At 45.8% G+C, this 15,569-nt stretch overlaps 10 protein-coding genes across 10 annotated transcripts; 4 read left to right on the forward strand and 6 right to left on the reverse strand.

Moving 5' to 3' along the window:
* Positions 1-152: 152 nt before the first annotated feature.
* PICMEDRAFT_15197 (hypothetical protein) lies at positions 153-1,802 on the reverse strand. The gene has a single exon (XM_019160710.1). The coding sequence runs from the start codon at positions 1,693-1,695 to the stop codon at positions 235-237; it is 1,461 nt and encodes a 486-aa protein (XP_019018325.1). The 5' UTR covers positions 1,696-1,802; the 3' UTR covers positions 153-234.
* Positions 1,803-2,128: 326 nt separating this feature from the next.
* On the forward strand, positions 2,129-3,169 carry PICMEDRAFT_71311 (hypothetical protein; the record flags this gene model as incomplete). Its single annotated transcript, XM_019163888.1, has 1 exon — positions 2,129-3,169. The coding sequence occupies one exon, from the start codon at positions 2,129-2,131 to the stop codon at positions 3,167-3,169; it is 1,041 nt and encodes a 346-aa protein (XP_019018326.1).
* Positions 3,170-3,257: 88 nt separating this feature from the next.
* Positions 3,258-4,208, forward strand: PICMEDRAFT_108797 (hypothetical protein). The gene is made up of 2 exons (XM_019159725.1): positions 3,258-3,740; positions 3,967-4,208. Exon 1 carries the CDS (start codon positions 3,318-3,320, stop codon positions 3,723-3,725), a length of 408 nt encoding a protein of 135 aa, XP_019018327.1. The 5' UTR covers positions 3,258-3,317; the 3' UTR covers positions 3,726-3,740; positions 3,967-4,208.
* PICMEDRAFT_108790 (hypothetical protein) lies at positions 3,820-4,455 on the reverse strand. Its single transcript, XM_019159724.1, has one exon. The coding sequence runs from the start codon at positions 4,357-4,359 to the stop codon at positions 4,000-4,002; it is 360 nt and encodes a 119-aa protein (XP_019018328.1). The 5' UTR covers positions 4,360-4,455; the 3' UTR covers positions 3,820-3,999.
* A 96-nt stretch (positions 4,456-4,551) lies between these two features.
* On the forward strand, positions 4,552-5,604 carry PICMEDRAFT_71312 (hypothetical protein; the record flags this gene model as incomplete). The annotated part of the gene is made up of 1 exon (XM_019163889.1): positions 4,552-5,604. One exon carries the CDS (start codon positions 4,552-4,554, stop codon positions 5,602-5,604), a length of 1,053 nt encoding a protein of 350 aa, XP_019018329.1.
* Positions 5,605-6,033: 429 nt separating this feature from the next.
* On the reverse strand, positions 6,034-7,100 carry PICMEDRAFT_15201 (hypothetical protein). Its single transcript, XM_019160711.1, has one exon. It carries the CDS (start codon positions 6,783-6,785, stop codon positions 6,189-6,191), a length of 597 nt encoding a protein of 198 aa, XP_019018330.1. The 5' UTR covers positions 6,786-7,100; the 3' UTR covers positions 6,034-6,188.
* Positions 7,096-8,010, forward strand: PICMEDRAFT_15202 (hypothetical protein). The gene has a single exon (XM_019160712.1). The coding sequence runs from the start codon at positions 7,349-7,351 to the stop codon at positions 7,937-7,939; it is 591 nt and encodes a 196-aa protein (XP_019018331.1). The 5' UTR covers positions 7,096-7,348; the 3' UTR covers positions 7,940-8,010.
* On the reverse strand, positions 7,952-10,613 carry PICMEDRAFT_15205 (hypothetical protein). The gene has a single exon (XM_019160713.1). It carries the CDS (start codon positions 10,504-10,506, stop codon positions 8,062-8,064), a length of 2,445 nt encoding a protein of 814 aa, XP_019018332.1. The 5' UTR covers positions 10,507-10,613; the 3' UTR covers positions 7,952-8,061.
* Positions 10,614-10,675: 62 nt separating this feature from the next.
* PICMEDRAFT_15206 (hypothetical protein) lies at positions 10,676-14,258 on the reverse strand. The gene has a single exon (XM_019160714.1). It carries the CDS (start codon positions 14,183-14,185, stop codon positions 10,826-10,828), a length of 3,360 nt encoding a protein of 1,119 aa, XP_019018333.1. The 5' UTR covers positions 14,186-14,258; the 3' UTR covers positions 10,676-10,825.
* A 214-nt stretch (positions 14,259-14,472) lies between these two features.
* On the reverse strand, positions 14,473-15,477 carry PICMEDRAFT_15207 (hypothetical protein). Its single transcript, XM_019160715.1, has 2 exons — positions 15,325-15,477; positions 14,473-14,882 (listed from the first exon to the last, which is right to left on the reverse strand). The coding sequence occupies exons 1-2, from the start codon at positions 15,325-15,327 to the stop codon at positions 14,523-14,525; spliced, it is 363 nt and encodes a 120-aa protein (XP_019018334.1). The 5' UTR covers positions 15,328-15,477; the 3' UTR covers positions 14,473-14,522.
* Between the last annotated feature and the right edge of the window lie 92 nt (positions 15,478-15,569).

Genomic DNA, 15,569 nt, shown 5'->3' on the forward strand with positions numbered 1-15,569 from the left:
CAGGATGCTCAGACGCTTTCACCCGTTTCCATCACTTCCCTCTCAGCGAGGCAAGGGGAATTGCCTTTCTTTGGAGAGAAGCCATTATCCACAGTACCTAAAAGTGGTGGGATTACGTAATCGACCATCAATATGATGAAACATACCAAACCAAAGGGTATATATTACGGGGTCAAACTCTAGACATTACACATCTAGTATATTACAAAACAGAGAAAAGAGACGTTCTGGGGTTCAGTTCTTATCTCTCGTGTACGAAACAGCGTGTACAATCCTGAAGACGCTGATGGTGAAGTTGATGCACCAAGCAACTAACGTGAGGAACAAAAAGGCTGTGAGTGCCTTGACTTCGTTGCACATAGAAGAGTCGTACAGTAGTTCACCTGGACCATTGCCAACGGTGCATACCCACCTACTGTCATAGATAGATTGGAAACTGAGAGACAAGTTTGCCGAGGAAAAGATGATAAACAGCAAATCAAGTAAAACCAACCTTATTTTTGCTGTCGGATCTCTCAATCCCAACGGCTGGGAGGTAAATTCGTCATATGTAATGTACAGCAAATAGAATATTCCGACTGCCTGCACAATCATTGCCATCAGGGGACTAGGTTGCTGGGAAATGTCAAAGGCTTCGGTCATCTTGACAAGTCTAGAAGACAATCCCAAAGCAACCGTAGATAGAGAAATGGAAATCAACCTGAAAAATAGCGGGAAGTATGAGTTTGTCATGATAGAGTCCAAAAGTTTCGGCTTCCAAGTTTTTTTGTTCTCACTGATCCAATATTTGGCTCTATCTTTGATGTCACGCTCTCTCTTATGTCGATGCATGAGAAGCCTATGTCTTTTAAGCCTGCTTTTGTATCCCTTCTCAAGATCTATATCGTTGCCATTGCTATCGCCAGCGATGTCCGAAAGACTGGATTCTGAATCGGTAGATGTCGTGGAGCGCAAACTATCTGCGGACTCGAACAACTCTCTCAACCTCGATCCTCCCTTCCATTTTGAATGGAGATCATACCCTTTGAAGATTTCTAAAGCTATCTGTTTTTCGGAATCCGACGTTAAAGATGGACAGTAAGGCTGAGGATCCCCATCGTTTGGAGGATCCTCCTCGTCGGCGCTTCCTTCGCTGCTGTCATAGATTTCGCCGGCTTCGTAGCCCATGTCGTCTCTCCTGGCCGACTTTTTCACTGGAACAGAAGACGTCGGTATCTTGATTGTGTGTAGAAACTCTCCCCACTTGACCTTGTTGCTTCGGCTGTCTCGAAAGGTTGCCGTAAAGGGGTCATCGTCGTTTGTGGCCTCAATGTAGACGTTCTCGTTGTTGTTGCTGTCGGTATCTGCATTCCCCTTGTACGCTAGACGGGCCAGCACGTACGGCGGAATAGTGTTGACATTCAGACTGTAGTACTTGTTGATATTTGTGTCGTCGTTAGGGCTGTTAACGATATCGTAGGTTCGCACGTTGGCCTCGATGAGGGTCAGCATCTCGTCTGGAGACATGGTCATGTTCTGCGCTTGTAGCAGGTCCTGGTTTGTCTTGCTGTTTCTATTAAAATTGAGGTTCCCGTTGCCGGCCAGTCCGGCTATATCTTTGGATTTGAGCAGTTTCAACGACCGTCTGCCGTTGTGCTGCATGCCCAATCCGGGCACATCGTGCAGCGGGGTCGAGTGTCGTGAATCCGAACCCATTAGCAATGTGGGTGCTTACTTTTCTAGCAAAGGAGAGTCAACGCGGCTGGACTCGAGCACACTATCTACTTCTTCGGTTTTCTACTCCCCGACAAGACTGCCTCGGCAGCAGGACCCGAAATGATGATGGATGCTTCAACGGGTGATAATAATGATAATAATAATAATAAATATAAAAGCTGCTTCCTCGTCTGCGGACCGTTATCTGTCTGGGGCTGTTTCACCCGTGCACCTTCACGGGCCGGGCCACTCTTTGTCTGTTTGCGTAACCAGGCCCTGCTTACTATTTACGATATTGCCATTAGTAGTAATACAGATTACGAGGTTTGCTAGGGGTCTGAACAGGAGAATTGAAGGAAACCTCAATTGTTGGACACTCTACAAAACTAGAAAACACTAGCAGACCGACCCAATGAGTGTACTACTACACGGAATGAGCGGCTGGCGCTTACGGGCTGCTGGAATACGAGGCCTCCAGATAGCTCAGATCCGGAATTTGACAAATGCGTCTGCGGGGGCAGACATTGCCTCGATCAGACCGACTCTACCGGGGAAGAGGATATATTTCTACGCATTGCCCCTCACGACGAAGAAGACATTTTTGCATTGTAAGTACAACGACGAGATCTTTCCGGGCGGGAAGAAGAATCTCGAGGAGAAGATCATTGCGAAGTTCACGCAGCTGTGGAACAACTTTGCCGGGTCCGAGGCGAGCTTCAACAGGAAGGTGGTGGCGCTCATCAACCGGTTTCTGTCGAACATCCCGTGGCTGGAGACGTGCTTGCTGTCGATCCCCTCGCAACGGTTCATCACGCGGAAGCTGAACGAGGACACGCAGTACGTGACCCACGACCAGATCCTCGCGGAGAACATCCAGAGCGACGCCTTGCAGAAGTTTGACTTCTACTACCCGGCCACGCTGACGAACCCCGAGCTCATCATCCAGAACTTTAAGCCCGAGTTCCAGAGCCAGCACGAGACGCACAAAAAGGGTATCTTGAAAGACCTTTTGTTGTTGCCGCTCACAATACCCTTTGCCATCGTTCCGTTGATCCCCAACATCCCCGGCTTCTACCTCCTCTACCGCGTCTACTGCCACATCAAGGTCATTGCGTCGCTGAAGTATCTGATCATCCTATTGAAGGACGGCCACTTCAACTTCGACCGCGTGGACGACCTCGCCGAGATCTACCTCAGCACCACGGACAACCAGGTGCGGGCGAACTTGATGGAGGAACTGACGTACGTAAGCAACCACAGACCGTTCCAGGGCGAAGCGGCAGACACCGACGACGTGGCCGACAGACAGGAGAAGCTGCTACTCTCGGAAGACGTGGCACGCGAGCTCTGCAAGGCCTTTGGCGACGAGGAGAGTGCCCCAAAGTTGATCTTTGCCATCGAGCAGGAGCGCAGACACCTGAAGGAGCGGGCTGACGCCCTCCAGCAGCAGACGCAGCACGAGAAGAAACACTAGCTGCACAGCATAACCCCTCTCATATACATATATACTGCAAATATACATATACATACGCACACGTCCACACCTTCCGCATGCGGCAACTCCGCTTTGTCCCTTTCATGTCGCTCCATGGGTAATCCCGCCACCAGCCCGCATCACGTGCATGCGTCGAGGGCTTCCAGACCTGTTTTTCACCTGCCTGGGCCCTGCCTGGGCCTGGCCGCGCCGCCGCGCCGCCTGCAGCGGCCCCGCGCCGCGTCGCACCCCGCACACCGCACGCCCTGAGTTGCCCTCGCCGCCTCGCCTGCCAGCCCTCTCTGGCCCCCCCCCTCGGCCAGCCAGCCGGCGCTCTCTCCCACACTACGCCGACGAGCTCCCCATTTATAACACACACCGTTTCCACCTACACTGTTCTTCTGGCTTGCAACGTCTGTCTTTACCGCCCCCGTGGCTATTTTTTTCCTCCTTCCCTTCTGCAACAGCATATCCCACAATGAGAGCTAAGTGGAGAAAGAAGAGAGTCAGAAGACTTAAGAGAAAGAGACGGAAGGTTAGAGCTAGATCCAAATAAGCTCTTTGAACATACGCTTCCGCCAGCTTGAGTTCCAAGGACCCATGCTGCGTTTATGACTTCATTATGTGCGTGCGCAGACGCGTCCGCCGCCACGACAGGCCTGTCCTGCTGCGGCCTCGGCCACGTCCGTCTGCACGTGACGTTTGATTTTGGTAAGTTCAACTTTTAGGTGTTTCTGTGTGCCTCATTGGCGCTGGCACAAGGGGTGTATGGCCTCTGCATGGGCCGTATCTTTGCGTATTGCCGATGTCTGTATCTGTGTATTTCTTGTCTAACTCCACTGAACACGCCGCCACCATCTAAACCTCCTTTCCCGACACCCTGGCCGTCCAGGCCGGGCCTCTGTAACAGGCCCATCGCCGACCCGTCTGTCACGGCCGAATTTACGCCGATCGACTCGAATTAGGGCTTTTTGCGTCGATCGGCGGAAATTTTTTGCGGCTGCTGCTCCCTGGTGTCGCAGGCATTTTCTTCTCCCTCTTTTCCCCGACCGTGTGTAGTGGGCGAACACTGGTGTGCACTGAAACGAACCGATCTGTTCACGTACACAGTACTTTAGTGTCCGCAAGGCTGCACACGATTCAGCGGTCTGAAAGTTGCGCCCTCCACACACACCCCCACGCACAAACATACAGACTACAGCACGAGCATCCAGTTCCCCGCATCCACGTACCGAGACAGCAACACACCCACATCGCTTCCCTCCCGCAAACTCGGATCTCACACTGTTCACACTCTTAGATACAAAGACACACGAAACGGACGCCTCGGCCACAGCACAAGATTCTCCCACCCACCCAGATACACAGTATAAGCAGCAGCAATGGATTTAGACTCCGATGTACAGATGGAAGATGCAATTGACCAGCAACACACACAGCAATCCCCACAGTCTCCGCAGCTGATAAACAGCGCATCGAACCTGAACGACATCCCGGTCTCCACGGTCGACCCAAAGACACAGATCAACACGTTGGAGGGCTGGATGGAGCAATTGAGCAAGTGCCAGCCGCTCAGCGAAGACAGCGTCAAAGAGCTGTGCAACATGGCCATTGAGGTTGTGAAAAACGAACAGAACGTGCAACCGGTCCACGTCCCTGTCACCATCTGTGGTGACATCCACGGGCAGTTCCACGACTTGATGGAGCTCTTCAAGATTGGGGGCCCGTGTCCTGACACAAACTACCTTTTCATGGGAGATTACGTCGACAGAGGCTACTACTCTGTCGAAACCGTCAGTTACTTGGTGGCAATGAAGATCAGATATCCGAAGAGAATCACCATCTTGAGAGGAAATCACGAGTCGAGACAGATCACCCAGGTCTACGGCTTTTACGACGAGTGTTTCAGGAAATACGGCTCCTCGAACGTTTGGAAGATTTTCACTGACCTCTTTGACTACTTCCCCATCACTGCGTTGGTTGAGAACTCCATCTTCTGCCTTCATGGTGGCTTGTCTCCAATGATCGAGACCATCGACCAAGTCCGGGAATTGAACAGATTCCAGGAGGTGCCGCATGAGGGCCCAATGTGTGACCTACTATGGTCCGACCCCGATGACAGAGGGGGATGGGGGATTTCTCCAAGAGGTGCAGGTTTCACCTTTGGCCAAGACATTAGTGAACAGTTCAATCACACCAACAATTTGTCCTTGACCGCCAGAGCACATCAATTGGTCATGGAAGGTTACAGCTGGTCGCATCAGGATTTGGTGGTCACAATCTTTTCGGCACCCAACTACTGTTATAGATGTGGTAATCAGGCTGCCATCATGGAAGTTGACGAGAATCACAATAGGGATTTCTTACAATACGACCCTTCAGTCAGACCAGGTGAACCTACTGTCAGTAGAAAAACCCCTGATTACTTTTTATGATTACCATTTACTTACTTAATTATATCTCTGCCTTTACCTTTGTTTTTATTCTGTGTCTTTGTTTTTTTCTTCGTCTTTATCATTAGGTTATGTTTTATTAAAATTTCTGTCATCTTCAATCACTTCCATTTCTAATCACACACACACAAACACACACACAAACACATACTATCTCCCTTTCTCTCACTCTCGACATCGCTCCCTTATTACCATAATCTTCATCATTATCATAATTGACGTTTTTTATAAGACGTTTGTTTGGTTTTGGAATTTATCTTTTTTTCGTTTGTTAGTCATTCTGCCTTTTCATGCAAATCCATTGGTTTCATATAATGCCCCCCTCTCTCATCAGTCCTTGGTTTTAATTTGTGCTCTGTTCCATGTTCCATCAGGATCTATCTTTCTTTCCAATTTATAAAAGTAGATATTTCTCACCTTTTCTGTCCTTTCTTTCAATATAATCAGATTAATCTCTATATATGAATCTAATCTAAAGAATTTTATACATACATAGTTCCCTGTTTCGTGGAATATATATATGCCAATACACAAAACAGTTATTCCTACCCGAGAAGCATCCATGCTCATTTGGTGATTTGGAATGACCATGGCAAGATCAAATGTTCGGTTCTGTCGTCATCGACGAACTTGGAAACAGCACTATAGGATCCTCTAGCCAAAAATCCACTAGGTGCTTCCACCTCTTCAAACCCTCTCTCATAATATGGCTTGTCAACAGTGTTTGGCGCATAACTGCCCATTGGTTCCTCAATCTTGTCAACAGTGATACCAGCCTTTTTGACACCTTGCAAATATTTCAATCCGGTAATAATTTCGTGCTGGACCTTGAATCGGATCACCAATTTGTAAACGCTCTTCTCCTTAATCTTGAAACTGATCTTTTTACCCTTCAATGAGTCGTAGTTCTTCTCCTTCTCCAGATTGATGACAACAGGTTGTTCACCCTCAATCACAAGCGTCATCGAGATGATCACCACTTTTCTCTTGTCTCCTGCTTCGACATCGAGAGCCTTGCCCGTGTTCAACCCCAAGCTTTGTTTCCATTTGTTCAACGACTCGTCGTTGGCATCCAAATTGGTGTATTCCTGGATGCTTCTCTTCTCCCCGACTTTAAAGCCTGGGATTGTCTCCGGTTGTAAATCCTTAAATTCGTCACTCATGACACGTCAGCAAACTGAAACTAGAGTATAAGCAAAGAACAGCCACTAATTTGGTACCTCTGTAGCTACCTGTATTGCCAGGATCCTTTAGCTTTGCAGCTGCAAACAATAGGTGCCCCAGAAGCAAAACGCTGTCGTCGTACCCCACCCGTCCCGGTGGCTAATGTGATGCTTTCCCAGCGTCGCCGGCCGGGACGATGAAACTTCTCAGGCGTCTATTATTTCGAACAATACTTTCGGGGCTGCTTTATAAACGAGCTGGGGGGACATTACGGCTATAGCACACACTACATGCTATATATATGCCAGTCAAACATATATGCAACTAAACATATAACCCACTTGTCATCTGTAACAAATCCGTTAACTTTCTGAAGACCTCGTGGGGCCTCCAGTACCTAGTCTCGGCCTTGTCCGAATTCCCGGTCCCCCTCTACTTGCCACAAAAATTGTAGATCTGCCTCCGGGAAGCATCACAATAACCACATCGTAGCTTCTTCTTTTCGTGCTCCGGCGTCACCTAAGTTGTTCAGAAAAACTTTACAAATACAACCAATTGAATAATGCAGCTTCCCGACCCAACGCAGATGGGAAAGCTCTCTGATACCCAACTAACGGCCGTGCTAGATAATCTCTTTGAACCGTGTGCAACTTTGAATGCTTATCTACTCCCCTACGTGAGATCCACAAGTTTCGGAACTTATACAGAGTTAATAGAACTATGCCGCATTGAACTCATCAAACTTCTCGAGAGATATAAAGCCGGAATGGATAAACCAGAATTCGAAGAGGAGCAGGAACTACGGACGAAGATATGCAAGATCGTATCTGCACACCCCAGGTTGGGTGTTCCAAAGAAGCAGGCTGCAACATTGTCTGTGCATTCCCAGAACGAGCAGAAATCTCTTTCTGCGGAAGGGGCTGGCGGAGAAGAGCTTGCCCGGCAGTTGCAGAGCTTGAATGCAGAGTATGAGCAGACTTTCCCCGGGTTGATCTTTGTAGTTTTTGTCAACGGAAGGTCCAGGGAAGAAATCATGAAGAATATGCGCTACCGAATTGCTCACAGCAATTGGCTAGACGAGGTCAACACTGCATTCAATGCAATGGCAGACATAGCACTTGATAGAGCCAAAAAGCTTAATGCCAAATTATGAATCATAAATAAGTAGTTTTTACAATATTTTATACTATATTTATACTATATCTACTTCTCAGTAAACCGCAGATACTTACTCTACATTCCTTGATGTCACGACGATAATTGTGCAGCAAAGTATTAAGTTTCTACACTTTCCACTGTACTTTCGTAGTGTGCATCTGTATAATTGTCTCCTGTGTCCTTAGTTGCACCAGTATCGACATCCACGCTGAGACTGCCGTTAGAGTCCGTATTTGTGGCGGTATGATCATAGCCGTTACTGCGGCTTCCGTTCCTGCGTCCGTAGTTCTTTGATGATTTCCTGCTATAGTTGTTGTAGCCCGAATAATAAACATTACCATTCCCATTGTTGTAGTACTTTTTGTTTCTATTCATCACGTAATTGCCATCCTTGTTCATGTTATCACCGTAATACATCATAGGCATATACATGCCATTGGCTGAGATGCCATTGGCACCTGGGGGGTAGTATTGGTTGCCACGCAGTGGGTAATAGTACTGATACATTGGTCTAGAAACTTGGGCGGGTCCCATTGGCATCATCACAGGCATACCTGGTGGAGTGACAGAATAGCTTGCCCCGCTTGACCCAGGTGGTACAGGTGGAGGGGAAGTGTGCTGCAATGCGACTGGATGAGAGGAAGCAGCCAGAGGAGGAGAGCTTATCTCTTCCTCAAACCCTTCACCGTTGGCCATCGAGGTTGTTGAATTTGATACAGATGCTGGAGACTGCGAGAACTCAGAGTTATTACCTTCTTTTGCCCCTGACGCATGCACATCTTCAGTGCTGTTTCTATTCTTGTTGCTGCCATTTTTCTTGTAGTTCATACTTACACCATTACCGTTACTGACTGGAGGCATGACAGGGATGTAGTAATAGGGAGGGGAGGGCAGCATAGCCGACGTTGAGTTAGGAGATCCGATAGGAGATGTAGCCAGGCTCATGTCCATATTCATCGGCATACTAGGAGAAGAATTTGGTGCAATCATGTAGCCGTAGGGAGGATGATGCGTTGTCGAATTTGAAGAAGGAGGATGTTGTGGGGGCAATCCAGCATAGATTTGTCCGTTTGGATAATATGCATACTGATTTCTGTAGTTGTAATTGGAATGTCTGTTTCCTCTGTAGGCTTTTGCGTTTCGTCTAAATCCGTTGGTATCTTGGTTTCTGTTTCTGTATTTGCTGATATTGGTACTGTTACCCGGATGGATGTAGCCACCTCTGTCCGACCTATAGCCTCCTGTGCTATGTAATTCCGTGGTGCCATTTTCACCACGTTCATCTGAAATGATAATCTCTGCATCATCATCATCATCATAATCTTCGTCCTCTCTGGCGTCCTCGCCATTTATTTTATTCTTACCATTGGCCCCATTGACAGTCTCTTCACGGTCGTCACCATAGTCATCGCTGGCAGCATGTTCTTTTTCAATGCGTTCCTTTACCAGTTTGTATCTCTCTTCCTTGGAAAGCTGCGAGTCCTCGGATACAAAAGAATGTGTTCTGCTGCCATTGCCAATTCTTCTTTGCTCCTCTCCTTCAGAGGAGGTTTTGTTTGCGGCCCTTCGCATGATGCGCACATTGTTGATGGCTCTGTCACTATCCGTGGTGTCCATTCGAAGGTTGCTAAACTCATTGGTGATGCCGGCCTGTCCATCGTTATCAGTATTGGTATTGGTATTAGATTTGTAATCACCTTTGTAGAATGTGTCCTTGTAGGCATTGTACAAATCTGCCAACTTGATTCTGTTGAGCTTTTCTTGCGGGTCGAACTTTAAGTTTCTGAAGTCCAAAGGCCTGATGTTGCCTGACTGGTCGAACTTGGCATTTTTCTTCGTCTCATCATCGGCGTTAATCAACGAGGTGTTGATTTTGAACAACACCATCGATGACCCATCGTTTGAAAGAATGTGGCCTAAGTGGTAGTAATCTGCCAGTTGGTGTGACAACAAGCGGTAGTACGAGTTCAGTGGCTTCATTTTCCACGAGTCGACACTGGGTTTAACAATGAACTCGATGATCTCCGCCTCCAGCTCTAAAATGAACCTGCATACGTCGCCAGGGGTACCCGAGTTGGCGGTCGTTGACCCGGCACTGTTGAAGCCGTTCAAAAGCTGTGTTTTTCGCTTGTTGTTCAAGTCGAACAGCGACTTGATCAAGATGTTCGGGATCTGGTAATGTTTCGAGAGTATCTCTACATTCTGCAAGTCAGTGGTCCCGCTGTCAAGCGGTATCTCGACCAGGTGGCCGGTCACACCGTTCAATGGAGCAACTTGGTCTTCTTGTGTCTCTGGCGGTTCTGACACATCTGGCACTTCCGGAACCACCGTCTCGCTAGCCTGCCCTGCATCTTCTCCAACGGCTGTCTTGCCTTCGCTAGCCTCTGCTGTCGTACCCAATGGCACGGCGGCTTCTCCGGTCTGTTCCTCTGCTGCTGAACCTACTCTGCTGCTGGCTCCGGTTTCTGCACCGCCTCCATTGTCTGGCTCCGCCTCAAAAGCTTTCTTGCACGCCTCGGTATCTTCCTGCGACATGTCTCCTGCTGACTGCTTTATTGCCATTGCCACACGGACCCAAACACACAGAACAACAAAGAAGTTTTCCGCTGCAGCACTTCTGCCGGCCAGCCACAACCTCCCTTCTTATAACTCTCCTTCTGCAAACACTGTCAAACTGCTCAAGCTCCCCGTCCGCCAGACGCGCTCTCAGGAGCAATATCCCCCCGTATAAGCCTCAACGCTTTTTCTGTCGATATTTATTTCCGTTTCCTTTCTCGCAGCAGTCGTATATACAGGACACAATGGGCAGAGTCAGTTACCGGGCTACAGCATTATACAATTTCAGGGCCGGGCGTCGGCATTGGGCATCGCTCCCGCAGCGTCACATCTCGACGTCGCCGTCGGAATCTACACTTGCGACCTTTCCGGGCTCGCCAGGGACAGCTTGGGCCTGCCGCTGGGCCTGCCGCTGGGCCTGCACCCAGGAGTCAATGCGGGCCTTTAGCTCTGTATCTTCAGTCACCTCCTCGAGCTTCAATGGCATCCGGTTGAAGGGGTCTGTAGGGTCGTTCATCAAATGTGCCTTCAACACACTGCGGTCGATGGAGATCTTCGACGTGGGCAACATCACAGGGTCTTTCATCAACGTGTACATTAACGGATCCAAAAACTCGTCCGGAACCTCGCCTAACTCAAGTTCTTCCTCCTCGTCAGCAATCTTGATGGACTTGGCCATCTCCACGAACTTCACCAATTCCCGCTCGTAGCTTTCGTCGGGGATCTTGTAGCTCTTCCTCAAGATGCTGATTGCTTTGTAGAAGTTCTCCGGCTCGAAAGAACGCAAGTCCCGTGCCACAGCCTCGACAAACTCCTCCCGTTTGGACAAGTTGATGAAAATCGAACACAGCTGGAACAATAGCTCCTTTGGATCGAACTGGTACTTCTCTGGGTTTTGTACCTTCAACTCGTTGTAGCCTGGTCCTACCAGCACAACTAAGTTGTAGTTCAACATGCCGGCGAGTCTGTCGACAATTTCGACAATCGTAAATGATTGCGGGGTCTCCCGAGTGAACAAGTTGAATAGTAGAATTGTTTTGTTACTCAACTGAACAAACGACTTGGCCATTCTTTCGCTTTCCTGCAACTTTTTGTTCAATTCCTCATCGCTTTCTTCGCTGTGGTTGCCGGTGGTGATGCCCTTGCTCCTTTTGCTTATTTCTTTTTGACAGCTGTGGATGGTATGCAAATGGTTCAACGATTCATCCAACAAATAGGTTGTATCGTTCAACATTCTAGCAACAAACCGGATGAAAAATTTCTGATATTTTGTTGCAATCAACTTAAGGTCACTCTTGAACTTGTCGAATTTCCATAGTTTTTCAATTATGAACGAGATATGATATCTAGAGTTGAACTTATCGTAAAATTGCGATGACGCACCAGTCTTCTCAACCATCACATAGAAGTCCAATAAAGAGATTAGCAAGTTCTCTTGAACAACCTCATCATCGTTAAAGATAGAGATCATAAAACCAAAAGTTTCTCCATTATTGGTTTGTATAGGCAAAGAGCCAAAGAACAAAACTTCAGTTAACCTGGCCTTCAAATGTGGGTTACTGATTAGCTCTGGAGATCTCAAAATGATTATAGCAAATTCAATAAATTTAGTCAATTTGCTATCATTATCAATCATAGGGTTGTTGGTGAACTTCGAAATAAAGTGGCAGTAGTTGATCAATCCTTCGATATAAATTTCAGGAAAATACTTAAAAGGGATGGGCGATAATTCCCTCAAGTATTCAATATCATCCAACTTCTCAATCTCATCATCAAAGTTATGTAATGGAATCTTGAGATATGGGAAAAAATTTCCCAATTTTGGATGATATTCATGTTTGGTGTCAATTAATCTTACCATGAACTCACAAATACCAACAACAACGTCAAAAATCTCCAATTGGAAATTCCTGCAATGGAAGAACATCTCTTGGGAGTAAATATCATTCTTTAATAAGGCCACTTGCTTCTCCAAAGGATCAAGCCTCATTCTGATCATTCTCTCTGCAAGTGGGTTGGAGGTTAATTTGCTTTTGTCTATCATCTCCTTAATTTGTTTCAACTGTGCTTTCGATTGCTTTAACAGCTTACCTTTTTTATTATAGCTTACAATCAACCCTCCCAAACCATATTGTAAATAAGTCAACATCAAATAGAAACATCGTGAAATGAAATTTAGGCTTTTATCTTCAGGGTATAATTTGTCCTGGTAATAGTCATTACACTCCTGTATAGTTGAGTTGATTCTAGTTTCTTCGTCAATATCAATTAATTTGTTGGAGTAATTCAAATAGTCTAATGAGATTTTGTCAATTTTTGAGAAATTCCCATCTCTTAAAATCGGTTCAGAAAGTTTGATCAATATCAAAGTGATATTCAAAATAAGGGAGTCGCTTGATAGTTTTTTCTCATCTGCGTGTTCACTCATTCTCAAATGGTTTTTGTTTATCAAATCAGACATGAACTTTAAGACAGCACCTCTTGATTCATTGCTAACCCTAATCAACGAGTCAACAATGTTGAAGAGCTTAGTCAATAGGAAAGAGTATGTAGATTCTAGCGATTGATTGATTGTTTCAATTTCATTTTTGTTCACAACTCCTATATAGTTGTTGACTGAAATCTTTGGCAAAAGAGGTGAGATTCTTAACACTTTACCAAGAAAAGAATTTAGTTCAAGTTGGACACCATCACTTGCACTAGGGTTGAATGTATCCAGTTGATGGATGTAACCACTTATGCCTTTATTTAGTGTCAGAAGCTCAATGATCAACAAGATGTTGTTATATTTAGAAGTATTTGTTGAAGTTGCTGCTGTTGATAAGCTGTTTGAATCCAAAGACTTATCTATCTGATCGGTGATTCTTGGCAAAATTGAACTCAAAAACTCTATTTGGGTCTGGTTGTCTACGATGGAGTTCAAAATGGAAACCCAAAAGTCTAGATATCTATTAATATTGCTGATCAGTTCGTTTATGATGGATGTCAAAATAGGGCCATCGATGAACGTGTCTGGCTCATAAAAAATTATGGATGCATAGCCAGAGGTAAGTCTTAAAACTTCATTGTAGAAGTCTAGTTTCTCTTCATAATTCTGCGTATTCTTGTGCAGTAGTCTTTTATAATCATTCGCATTTGACCAACATTTGAAAAGATACTGTAGCGGGGACATGAAATGTTTACAGACTCCATCTTCAAAGATAAGTGCTGTCAATACTGTGTCTGGCCCATCTACATCGATTAGATCTGTAGAGTTTAGCTCATCACTTAGCGATTGGAGATAGATCAATGATTTGGCCTCGTCTTCTACACATAGTGTAACAGACAATGTCCGTTTCAGCTCGTTTGCTCTCCACCTTTCAAAAGACACTTGTTGTGGTTGTGACTGCTGCTGCGATTTATTTGTGACTGGAAGGGGAGGTGCAGAGGCGTTGGACGAAGTAAAATGATTTTGGTTCTGAATTGCTGCTGGGGCTTGTTTTTGATTTGTTAAGGGCAATGAGGTAGAAGACGAACTAATGGTGCTAGTTTTAGATAAATCTTCTCCTGGTTGACTGTCAACTTTAGAGCCATGACCACTATTGTCAGAGTTTGTAGACTCCAGTTTTTGCTTTTTGCCCGCAGAGGCTTGCAACTTGGCCAATCTCATGGCACGGATATCATTAGGTGAGCCAATTGGCGCCATTTTGAAATGAACAAAGCCTTTGAAGGTTACTAATACGGCAGCTGTTGATTTCTAGTCAACCGCAAAATTTTTGTCCACAGGAGAAGGGTGAAAGGTTTTAACAGGGTAGGACGATGAAAGGAGGACGATAAAGACGTGTAGATCAAATAACCTCAGAGTGAAGCAACATTTTTATGCCGCATAGACCCAATTTGGAAAGAATTCGCTGTTAGCGGGAGAGGAACACTTGACTTCCAAAACATGGGATAGAATAGATGAGTAGATCGGGTAGAAAAACAATGTTTATTTATTATACTAAACTATATAAGAATTAAGACAAGTAAATTTACTTAGTTGATCAAGCCTTAAGAGCAAAGTTCTTGACTGGGTAAGCAATTGCGGTTTTTCTAGCTCTTTCAGTTTTCAAGGATTTTTGTTCCTTGGTCAAAGCTCTTCTTAAAGCTCTGGTCTTCTTTGCTCTCAAATCCTTTGGAATGTACTTCTTACCGGCGTAGAATTCTCTGACAGAAGATCTTTGTTGTGCGTTGATGACGGTCAAGACTCTAGCAATGTCCTTTCTGACAGTCTTGATCTTTGGGACGAATTGCTTGGTCAACTTTTGGACCTTCAAGTCGGCCAATTCCTTCTTCAAGTCAACAAGTTGACTTTCTAATTGTTCCTTAGACTTGGTTCTTAATTCAAATGCTTTTAATCCAGCCTGTGATAAATAATATTGTAGGGGAGGTGAATAAATTCCAGGTTAGTATTCTGTCCATCATTTGGGTTAACTTAGTTTGACAGGTGTGACAGCGATAAACAAAAAAGTAATGTCGTAGTGCTCTTTAGATATTGATCATCCTTTATTGCATCTCTTGAGGAGATAGACTGATGTAAAATTTTCACTTTATGCGTATCTATTTTCATATTCTACTCGAAACTTCAGCTTTTGGTTAGGTCTGCTACTTCAAAAACCCGTTGTTATGGTAGTAAATTGTCTGACTGTCTATACTATTTCCACATTGTCCACTTGTACCGGTTGTTGTTCCTCGATAGTCATGTCGTGTATCGTTACTCGGTTCGTTTGCATCTTCAAATTACTGCGTTTTTCATCTGTACTTCACATAACTGTCCCTGTGGTTTTTGCTCATGCTGATACATACCATCTTGTTTGTTGATCTATTTAACGGATATCTTTCAAAAGGGATTCAACAGTATCAGCTTTTGTCTGCAACTCCAGACACACCGCTTAAACACTAACATCTCTTCACCTCCTCACCCGCTACCCGAAAAATCTCTTCCTCGCTCCCTCTCTCTCCTCCCTCATCTGCCACTGCCGCTCTCGCCCCCCCTCTCGCCCCACCTATAATATGGCGTGACTGTGTTTTCGCGCACCCTAGTGTGAGGT

This window comes from Pichia membranifaciens (genome assembly GCF_001661235.1).
Source record: "Pichia membranifaciens NRRL Y-2026 unplaced genomic scaffold PICMEscaffold_2, whole genome shotgun sequence".
Taxonomy (NCBI): domain Eukaryota; kingdom Fungi; phylum Ascomycota; class Pichiomycetes; order Pichiales; family Pichiaceae; genus Pichia; species Pichia membranifaciens.